The 12,318-nt window shown below is 32.8% G+C and overlaps 1 protein-coding gene across 1 annotated transcript in view; it reads left to right on the top strand.

Annotated features, from left to right (window-relative positions):
* Positions 1-12,318, top strand: part of LOC117122180 (myotubularin-related protein 6-like) — a 43,348-nt gene that overhangs the window by 13,976 nt on the left and 17,054 nt on the right. Inside the window, exon 2 of the mRNA XM_033267689.1 lies at positions 5,168-5,284. Within this exon, the coding sequence (XP_033123580.1) occupies positions 5,168-5,284 (117 nt within the window). The remainder of the gene's footprint in view (positions 1-5,167; positions 5,285-12,318) is intronic.

The raw sequence follows: 12,318 nt of genomic DNA, 5'->3' as shown, positions 1-12,318 counted from the left end.
ACAGGACCACCACACTACCAAAAGAGATTTGAATGCTATTGCCTATGAATTAAAAAGAGTTATTTATTAATGTGTTCGTCTTCTGTTTACTCACAACATTCTACTTCAACAATAATATTAAACAACAAGAACGACAATAAATTAGTAATATTTACATTAATAATACTAATTAGTCATTATGACGATAATAAATGTGATAATAACAACAACAACATTAATAGTAATATTTATTTTAACAAATAGTAATAATACTAGTATGGTAACAATAACGATATTTAAATATCAATTTTAATAACTAATTAGTGATAATAACGATATTGAAGGTGATAATAGTAGCAATAATACAATAATAAATTAAAGATAATGTTTATTTTTATAATAATAGTAATACTAATTAGTGGTCATTATTTTAAGGTCTAAAAACTTGGCGACGATGATGCAAGGCAGATCTAGGGCCTAGGCCTAATGGGGAATCACCACAAATTGCAACATGTTAACAGCTTCAGTATTTTAAATATTGTATCTTCAATTATTTTGGTGGATTTTATTAAATATGTATAAACTTAATATATAGTAATCCCAGACCTAGGCTACAGTAGCTGGGAGCACACAAATTGACTTTGAATATACAGTAGAACCCCTCATTCGTAAATTCGGGTTGACCTAAATTCCTATATATTTGCACTGGTACTACTTACACTGGGTGCAGGTCAACTCGGCCACAAGTCAACTCGGCCACAAGTCAACTCGGCCACAAGTCAACTCGGCCACAAGTTAACTCGGCCACAAGTTATTTAATGTAAATCTAAGTTTTTGCATCCTTTTTTTACAATATATGATTGAAATAAAGTACACAGTATGTTTTAGTAAAACAGGACCACCACACTACCAAAAGAGATTTGAAGTAATAAATTAACACATCAAGGTTGAAGTGCAGTGTATGTACAAAGGGTGCTGTCAATAACTCAATCATCTGCCGCACTTGCAAGCACTGGGTACATAAAAGATGTTCTGGAATCCGTGGTGCACTATTCCAGCTTTAAATGCAAAGTTTAGAGATTGCTCCTAGAAACCCTTTCATCACTGAAGTTGCCCAGGGAAGTGACTTACTCAAAGTGGTAGACTCTACAGTAACTTTCTGTTACCTAGGTGATGTCATGTCACAGTGAATTAAGATTCAAAATTCTTTTATTATCGTCACACATAATACACATGAGATTTGTTTTTTCGAGTTTGATACAATATAGCAAACATTGAAAACAACACTATAAAAAGCAAGACAACATTTAACTGATAATAATAATATAACAATTTACATATGGAGTTGAATAGCTTGGTGGTTAAGATGCTTGCCTTCCAATCCCAGGGTCATGGGTTCAATTCCTGTCAGTGTTACCAAAAACAACTCCACTCCCTAAATCTCATATTGAGATTTAGTTTGTGTAAAGCATCGTGTGTGTATGTTTGTCTTGTGTAAGGGATTGTCACCTACAAGTAGGACAGTGATATTCGCTAATTGACATGTATTCTGTGCCTAAATAATAATAATAATAATAATAATAATAATAATAATAATAATAATAATAATAATAATAATAATAATAATAATATGGAATTAAACATGTAATGGTTGAACTATATTTTGTGTGGTCCGGAAGAGGAATATGGCATATAGTACAGAACAGTGAAAAAATGGTAAACTTGATCATGAAAATATCTACTGAAGTATTCATGACTCTTATTGCATGTCACTTTCCTATAAGACCATTGCTATAAAACGGTGTTCGCTTAGATCGCTGAGAGTATTGAAACGCAAATAAGTACTCTGTGGTAACATAATATTGAGGGTGTTGTTACGCTTGCTCAAAACATGCATATTTATCAAAATGAACGTAAATAAACGTAGACCGATTTTAACAGTTGACCGATTTTAACAGATGTTGAGAAGCTTGATGAATATTCGTTGTTCGATTCTTAGTCTTTGACGATCTAGGCCTACATTACAGGTCTAGTACCTTTAACGCCATGATGAAAATGATTTAAGACCGTTTTAAGCCACCTTAAGCCAAAATTTAAGAAGGCTAACTGCTTAGACTGCGGTTAAGCAATGATCTATAAATAATCATAGAACAGTAGTGACATAACGATTGAAGCCGGCTAAGCGTTAAGACCGTCTGAAGACCGCTTATAACAATCTGTCCCTGGGCTATCAATATACCGATCACACTGGATGATCACACAATGCAATGATGACGGATTTGCTAAGTGAAGCTTCCTGACTATGGCAGATCTAAAGGAAATGTCTAAACCTGTCTTCTGTGCGAGATGTACTTATGTCATAGTATGACAAAATCATTTATGGTGGTTTGGACATCTGCAGCGAATGGATAACAAACAACTGACCTACAGTATTCTAAGCCTCGACATTGGAGGGCGGGTGCTAAGGAGTCGACCAAAGAAAAGGTGGTATGACAGCATCCAGAATGACATTTAGAAAACTCAATGTTGATGCTGCTATAGCACAGAACCGCTCAAAATGGAGAAATTCCATCAAGCCGAGGCATATGATGTGTCCAACCCTCGTTCACAGACATTAAACTAGGCAGTAAGTAAGAAGTTCTTATTAAAGAAGTCATATGTGAGACCGGAAATTCAACTTTTGCTGTAGTCCTGTCGTCGATAAAACTATGCAAAGATCTATTATTTCGCTTAACAGCTTTTAGTTCAATTCTGTGATTATCTTAAATTTCTTTATTTTGTGTCCAAGCAAAAGCAAGTTTCCCAGAGCTGAAAATTCTAGTGAACAGCTTATCTTGGTTAAAAGTTCCTGAGCGTGTGCTACATTACTATTGTGCTCATCGTGGAACATGTTATAGAATTCATGATTTGACAGACTACATCTGTTCATCGACTTCTTAATATCTTCATTTAGCCACATACTCAAAAGTCCAAGTGCGAACAGAGTACATTTTGACCCATTTAAGCTCTTCAACTTGGTCAATTGCCCAATGCAAACAAGTCTGTAATCTAAAAAAAAAAAAACTGACACCTAATTGTTACTGGTAATTTGAGGGCTTTAGTTTACATGTAGGTCAAATGCTGTGTGATTTTAGCCTGTAATTTAAATGTTTTGAAAGAAACAACCACCCAACAATTAATGGTTTTTGGTATACTGTAGTATTTAAAGTGCAATAAAGCTTTATGTCTTTTGCATGGATATTTTGACACCTGAAATTACATATTCCAGACAGCGTAGTGTCATGTAATAATTTAATTTTATTCATTCATTTGGAAATTACATGTCCTTGGTGAATTGACATTTTCTGTACAGAACAGTATTTAACTGATCATGTAATCATGATTCACCTACAGCAGGAAATATAGCAGTCGTACTGCACTGTACATAAGGTCCTATCTGCTGCAGTACCTGGATTGTGTCCGGATTCTTACTTCCCAAAAATGATTTTTCCATTTGTAACATAATATTTAACAATAATTACCATCATAATGTTTTAAAAAGTTGCAAGTTTCTTGATTGTGTTTACCATGGTGTTTGTGACAGTGTTAAGTTTACCATTTTTGTTAATGAGCTTTTGATTGCACAACGACGGTAGGATGTAGAACGTAATGACGTCAACTAAAAGTCATCTGCGCATACGAGAAAGTCACCTCGTGAAGTAGATTCTGGAACGCCATTTGGCTAAATGTAGGTATGCGGAGAATGTAGGACGCCAGGTAGGACGGTCACGCATCAGTGATTCCGTTCTAGCGTCGCATCATCGAACTAATCGAAAGCTCCCTATGATTTTAACACTGTTTTTAACTTGTTGCGACCTTTTTGAATGGAACGGAGTGCAACGTTTTTGAATTTTGAAAGGAGTGAAGTTGAATAGCTGAGTGGTTAAGATACTTTCCTTTGATTCTGGGTTCAATTCCTGTCACGACTAAAAACAATCCACAAGCCTGATAAAGAGGCTTAGTTTAAAAAGCATCATTCTCATCCTGTAAGTAGTGAGTGTACTGGTTGTCAGGGAAATAAAAAAAATAAATTAATAAAAATTAATTTAACTTTGTTTAACTAATTTGTTATATTTCCTTTGTTTGTATGTGCTGCATGATTTTATATAATTTTATAGATTTTATGTATTTTATTGTATGTACATTGGAATGTTTTCTCCTAAGGGAGGTGAATAAATTGAATTGAATTGAATTCCAGGTCCTACGGTATCTTTCACTAGAAGGTCTTACTGCACTTCTAAAAGTCAGGTCCATTCTTTAAAGCCTCATTAACAGAGTACAGCAGGTTTAGTAAGGATTCGTGTGTAAGTGGATTAAATTGAATTGAAGTGGAGAGTGTACTACTGTAACTGTTGAATGTAAATGATTAAACAAAACAAAAAATCTGATCTTATTTCACCTCGCTTTCATAATTCTTGACATATTCTATTTTAGGTACAATTTAGTTTATTTTAATGACAAGAAAATTGTATTTGATCAGCATGTATTGTATTTTGCCATGGAAAACTTTAGATTACGAGTTGAACTTGCCTAAGTCGAATCCAAAATGCTATTGAAATAGTGTTTGACTTAAATAAAATCCGACAAGTACAGATTGTTAATCAATGGAAAACACAGCCATTTGGCATGTAAAATAAGATTGATTATTTGACATAGGCACAGTCGACTTTGGAAAGTTTAACTGTATTCCAAATCTGTGAATTCTGTTGCAAGAAGAATATGTACGCTTTATAGACTTGTCTGCTTTTTAAGTCAGCGACAGGCCTCTGCGTGATTAGGTTTAATCATTTGCTGTATGCAGTTTATTCTGAAACGCAAAATGTATACAGTAGCAGGATGGCTATTTTCTATTGAATTTACTGATACGATATTCTTTATCAAAAATACAATTAATTAATTTGTAAAGTTAAGGTACATAAAAGCTAAAAGCTGAAATTTACCTGAAGCTGTAACATACCAGTACCCATGGTGGGTGTGCTGTGATACTGTATTTACCATGCTGTTAAAAAAAGCAATTATTATTATTAACGATAACTTGCAACACTGTTTGATTTGGGCTTTTATAGTTTTATAAACAAATATTAATGATGGTTATGGAATCACATTGCACACATTTCCAAAAATTACCTAATGTTTCTTATCCAATTAGATTGAAAATGTGCGACTCGTCGATCGGTTCCATGCTCGTAAGCCCGCAATGGGAGCACTCTACCTAACCGCAACACATTTGATTTTCTCCGATCCAGCAGGCAAAAAAGAGACTTGGGTAAGTTATTAAGTGCACATTGTACTGCAAGGAAATATCTTAAATTGTTTCATAAAGATTTAAAAATGTTATATTTGTCTTTCAAATTAAAATTGTTTGTTTTTATTTGAATATGGGCATTTGAATTATATTGCTAATTTATGAATTTTTTTTCCCATGAGAAATAAGTGTTTGAATTTTGTAATATTAATAATTTGTCATTATTTCAATTCTCAGGAGGTGTATTAGAGTTGATTGTGTACCTATGCTCACGCTAGCCATTCACCAATTCGCCAGCGGCGAATTGAGATACCATTTGTCGAAGAAAAAATTTGCATCGTTCGCCAAAATGGCGAAAGCAAATTTTTATATACTGTAAACAAATTTAATCTTTGTCTAGGCTTTTAAGTAATTAAAATCTTGAGTAGCGGAGATATCGCCTCGCTAAGCAACCCTATTTACACCGCATGTGCTGTACAGATTTACAGACACTGTCCCTTTGTAAAATCCCAGATAGATAAATTGTTCTGGGCATGTGTATGGACATGCATTGGCAATTTTAAAGCAAACAGTCTGATCAGTTTCGTAGTGCGTGGCAGCTTGCAGACGGGAACAAGCTCAGTGTTAACAGATAATTAAAACAAATAAAGAAACCCTTATGGTTTTGTTTTACAGTCAAATAACAAAAATTTAAATGTCATTCTCTACAAATTTTCTCCGTAATTAGCAACATGTTTTTGAGGAATGAGTGAAGCTATCATTTGTAATTTACACTGATGAATCTACGACGTCCATTTATCTAGAATTAAATGTCTACTGAAAAAGAGTCAGCTGTCGTAGAAACTTGCTTTGGGTTCCGTCTTTCATTTTAGGTTGATTGCGATAATGCACTTTATGAACAATATTAAGGCGTAACTTTCAGTTTATCTAACATTTAACGTTTAGGCCTACTTAATAGATAATCTGTATGGCAACGTTAATTGAGACTGAGCTAGCTGTAAAGCAGGTCCACATATCGTAAACGTTCATTTTTTTTCTTTGTTCAATCATTAATATTGTCATTACCGCCTTTACGACTGGTTACAAATGAATAAGGCATATATACAGCAAGAATGTTATTTTACGGAACCTTTTTTTGCGAAATTTTGTTGGTTTTTAAATTTGGCTAAAAAATTTCAATTTGGCAAAAAAAGTTTTTAAATTTGGCCAAAACAATTTCAATTTGGCGAAAAAAATTAAAGAACTTTGGCGAAAGAAAATTTGATCCCAGCTTGAGCGTAGTGTAGTAGAAACTGAGGCCTAACATCTTTAGTAATTTCTAAAGAACTGATTGCCTTATGTAAAAATTAAGAAATACTTACTACTTTGTATTGACTTTAGCTAGTTCATGAAATGGACAGTCTTCTCTTGGCATCCAGTTGTCTCCAGAAATTTGCTGCTGGGATGTTAAACAAGTCCAACAGTAGGGTACTGTAAAACCAATAGGCGGCCTAGAGCTTGTTCATGGTTCCAGAATTAAATCCTACTGTATAGGATGGCCTAAAATTGTGCTTTTAAAACATACAGTTTAAAAATCAAAGTAAATGTTGCTTAAAACGACGCAGTTCGATAATTTACTGGACAAACTGTATACAGCTTTGGTCTTAAAATAATAAAGATAAAAGAAATTTGTTAAGTTGGGACCAAAGCATGCTATAAGAGATGTGAAAGTTAAGCTTACAAGAGATAAATATTTGGATAACAGAAAGGATAATGAAATTTGCAATTAATGTGATGTCAAATTTTTCCTTTTTTTGACTTTTGTATATTGCTTTTAAAATGAATACTCCTATTTTACTTTGTATAATTTATATTTAAGTCAAAACGGTCTTATGAAAAACACATTTTTGTGACAAATTTCTCCATTTGTAAATAAAGTTATTATTATTATATTACAGTATTATAAAGTACAGTTATGATGCATTTTAATCAAATTAATTATAAATTCTTTGTTAGAAGATTCAAATTAAAGAAAGACTTCCTGGATGTATTCAGTTATTTTTAGTGACTTGCTCTGATGATCCACACAGCATGTTTAAATTTTGTCTGTTTGGGCCAATGGAAAATTCAGTATGCTCTCATACTGTACAATATACAGTACTTAAAAACTGTTTGGGTACAATAAAATAATAAAAACAAATTAAAGTTTAGTTTTAAAGTGTACTGTAACTTAACACTTTTAAAAATACTTTTGTATACAGAATTCACTACCTACCAGTATTCAGTAGTCAGTATTTACTGACCTACAGTTTCTGGAAAAAGAATCATTCATTTTACAAATGAGGACTTAAGTAGTTTAGCCTTTTACCTTCTTACAATGCAGTGCAGGCATTTTATAAGTGATTTATGCTGCAGTAATGTATGAGGTACTAATTCAAATCCGTAACTGTGGATTTTTTTAGTCTCTGTAATTCAAAATTAATAAAAACTTACTGTAGCAATATCAATGCAGTCATATATAATAATCAAACCTTTTATTATTGTATCAGAACCGGAACCAGATCACTTTCACTTTTGTGTTTACAATACATTGCTCAGCACTATAATGCTTTTGAAACAGCGCTGTATAGATCAACAGAATTTTGAACATACACTGTACATTGAAAATGTACAGTATTTTGAATCTAATAATTTATGCAAATCACATTTTAACGTTTTTTGTAGCATATGTACAACTTTAACTATTTCAATTTATAATTTCTGAGTTTCTTGAATTAAAAAAAAATTTTGACCTTCAGTTAGAAAAATATACATTGTTTACTAAAACGGTAACATATCATTCAATATAATTGTGTGTAAACTGTAAACATAGCAAAGTTAACCAGAAAGCCACGGACAGAAAAGGCCCATATCGTACCGCTTGGATCTGTCACGTTAATTAGTCAATAATCATGTGACCTGGTCTGTTTGAATTACTGTTTGCCAAAATGTTGTTGATTAGTACGATGTCTCATTAATTGAATTGCACAACCTTCAAACTAGGAAGTGTAATGACGCAAGTTTGACCAGATTGTAACTTCAGTGAAAATTTCCGGGGTTTTTTTTAATGCGTGTGTTCTACAGTATTTAGGCCAAATAATTTGTTAACTTCTTGTATAAAAAAAATTATTTAATACCACATGTTTTACACTAGGATAGTAATTTATTAAATACCCTCACCAAAAAATAATTTTAATTCCTTGACATGAAACTAACAATTGGGCGATTCCATATTAGAAAGTCGAAAAGTGGCCAAATCAAATAATGATCATGCTTTTGTGTGAATTGCATAATAACCAAATAACACTAGTATTCAGAACAATAAAGTTTTCATGAAAATGTTATAATTTTTAGCCATTTTATGCAAAAATGATGATTTCTTGGTTTTACTAAATTTCAAAACTAAAATCCATTTTCCTATTTATTTACCAATATATTGATTATACTCGGATCTTATCAGTCAACATGATGGAATATTAAAGCCAACATTCAGTCCTGATCATGAGACTTTATTTATTGCAGTACAGTAAATTACGTTTTTTAGATGGTGGTTGTTTGTCGTGTCCTGTGAGCCACATAGAAGTCTAAAATTTAGCCCTAAATCCAAATTTTAAAAGATAAAAACTTTCAACTTCAGGTCCTCTGTTCTTAGTCTATTAATAATACTATAGGTATAGCAAATTTATGGATTTTTTTTATAAATTAATTTCCAAGTAATTAGCCTTTTAATTATGTTATGTCACACTAAAATACTTTCTCTTTTAAACACATCTGCTATAATTATAAAATAATTTATTTTAAATTTAAAGTGGAATTAATACTATGACTACCCTGATTTAGATTAGTTAAATAGTAAATGTTTAAATAAAAGTTTTGTAAATCTCAAAACCTATTCAAAGATGTCCCATACTGTACATCGGGACATTTGGCTGTCCCATACACCACCCTGACCCAATATTTCTAAAAGGTGGTAGTTAAATAAAGTCAATCTGTATTTGAAAAAAAAACTGGTGTGATTGTCTTCGTAGGACTCCTGAGTTCATTTTATATACAGTATGGCTACTAAAAGTTTTCACTGGAAAAATCATAGACTTTCGAAGTTGAATTTATGGTCTGAATTTTATGTGTATTATGAGAAGGCTGCAGGTGTATTATAAATATTAATTGCACTCTAGAAAAAATACTTGGCATACACAAACGCATACATTTCCTGATTCTAAAATTTCTCTGTGGTTTTTGTGGTGATTTTTATGTTATATCGTTAATTTTTTTTTATATATTGTAAAATTATTCACTGTAGGACAACACATTAAGTTTTAATTAATGAATTATTTTTTCATGGAAAACTATTCATAAAGATATATTCAGGAAGGAGAAGCTTTCTGTTATTACATTTACAGTATCTATTGGATTGATGAATTAATAATAATATTTCCACTCTGTATTATTTACAGTTTATCATCTAAACTGTGCGAGTACAGGTATTTATTAGTAATTTAAAGCGGATATAATATTTAACATATTAATAGTTACTAGATAGTAGCAGCTGTACAATAGATGCCACTTTAAGTGTGGTCACAAAACTTGTCAAATTGAAATCATTTTTCATAAATTGCACAGGTTACACAGTTAGCTATTAAAAGAAAAAATTGTGGTTTTGATATTCTGTGCTCCTAAGTCATTTTTTTAAAGCAAAAATTAAACCATAAAAATATGTTAAATACTGTATAGTAAATTTTATTAAGCCTACTATATGTTTCAGGAATATGGTCCCTCGCTTGTTGAATTTCTTGGTGCTATGAGTAACAAACAATACAACCTGCAAAAATGTTTACCCCAAAAAATGTAAAACAATTAAAATGAAATCCACAGACTTGAAATCCAAATATGGAAAATGTTAATGCATGGTTGTGATAATGTCCTCCTGGTTAATAACCTTTAAGGTGGTACCAAACACAGAACTACCAGGAGACCACTGTGGTGAAACTGTGGGTAGGACTAGGATCTAACTTGTCATCTTTTAGTGATGGATGGTACCATCTTTGGAAATACCACATTACGAAATGAGGGATGACTAAGTTAAGATTCTACCGATTAGATTAAGTATTTAGTAATTAAGTGTAGAATAAGGGGAGGGACTAAAACCCAGTATAATAATTAAGATTCCCTCCTTGATGAGTTAGTTAGAATTGTCACTGCTTTATAGAAACAGCTTGTACATATCTGCTCCGCTTGTTAGATTGCGTGAAATCTGAATAAAAGTATAGATTGAACACCGAGAAACCAGAACTTGTGCTTTATATTTGTGTATAGTCTACAGAGGGACTTGAGAATCGGGTTCAACTATACCACAATGGTCTATATTATGCAATTATAGTCACGTTTTGAGTACACTACTGTATAGGAAATACTGTAGAAACTGAAGGAGCGTTATTTCCTTTAAAAATTTCCTGAAGCCGCAGGGCAATATTTTGTGAGGGTGGTCCATCCAGCCAGAGCTGATCAATTGGAACCCTCAGTACATAATTAAAGGCAAAAGAAAATTAAAGATGAAAATTAAACGAGATCTTTACGGTAACAAATTAATTAAAACAGAAAAAGCATGTGATGTTTTCCTGGATGTTATTCCCAGGAAGGTGATTGCACTTCTTAAAACTCATAGTTGACTGTGACTGCATCGGAAGTAAATTTACAAAATTGGATTTTTTAACATCTATACTATATTTGTTCATCAATTTATAAAATCACTGAAAATTATGATAGTCTAACCTATACACTGTACTAAACGACATCCCAGTACCTAGCCGACTATTTTTTAGTATCGACCAGGGAACTCCCTGAGTTTACCTACTTTTGTCATCAGTTCTTGCACGCATAGGTGGCATATAAATATGATTAGTGAGCTTTCGCATCAACAACGGAGGGACTCAAGGACGGTAATCTGACATGAAAATCCATCTGTGCATGCACGATCCCCGGAGCTTCTCATTCTTGGCAAAATCACGAATTGTTTTTGGCCAATTTATTTTCCGTGGAGAATCATGAACAACCAACTCAAACAACCAATCGGCGATCTTTAGGGATACCAATCGGCCAATAAGTGCTTTTTAGGGATACGTTAAAAAGATGTTGTGGGTCAACTTAACCGATGTCACTCACTACCGTTCTTCAATTGCGAAACTGCGATGATCGAACCGCAGACGAGCATCAAGAATGGTCACAGTTCACTGTTTTTAGTCCTAGATGTCAGTGCTGCATTTGCGAAAGCTCACTATTACTGTATGTGTTTCCTGTGGTTGGTTTGGGTGCCTTTACACTACAATATGCAGTAAACATAGTGGAAGGATTGCCACAATAGTACAAAAAGTGATTATAAGTTTTTATTGGCATATCCTTGGCTCTGAGCCAAAGAAAATGAAATAAATTGCTTGGACTGATTGAACAAAAAATAGATAATTACAGTATAACAGGTGTACAGTATAACATGGATGAATTAATGTTAGAATTTACAAAAGAAAAACAAAGTAATAAATGGGATTGAGATTGCATGAAAATAAACTATGAGTCAGATGATGATGTAACCTACTATACCTAACAGGTAATTTAATATGTCAAGTCTCAATCACTAGTCATTGGTTTGATGGTGTTGCTATCTACTTGACTCTTAAAAATAAAGAAATTTCTTTTTTCTTGGAATAATTTTTTTGAAACCAGAAATTAAAAAAAATATGGCAGACCCTGTGCAACGTTTTCGATGCAACCTTGGCTATGCTTTTTCAGGCACTGAAACAGTGTCGGTCATCACTGCTGTGAGTGCGGTGAAGTAGGCCCTCAGATGGATTAGATGCATCAACAACGTCCACTGATCCACACAAGTTAGCAAAATCAAATCAGATCAATCATGCAAATCAAAATGGCAGAGCACCAAATGAATGTAAAAATGTAATATTAGGCATAGTAATCGGCAGGTTCTTGATTACAAGGCTAGACCAAGTTAATTACATGTAATGCCGAAATGATAATAATAATAATAATAA

Source organism: Anneissia japonica, unplaced genomic scaffold (genome assembly GCF_011630105.1).
Source record: "Anneissia japonica isolate Jap-2015-1 unplaced genomic scaffold, ASM1163010v1 scaffold6_len129433_cov155, whole genome shotgun sequence".
NCBI classification, from domain to species: domain Eukaryota; kingdom Metazoa; phylum Echinodermata; class Crinoidea; order Comatulida; family Comatulidae; genus Anneissia; species Anneissia japonica.
This window is presented reverse-complemented; position numbering and strand designations above follow the sequence as displayed.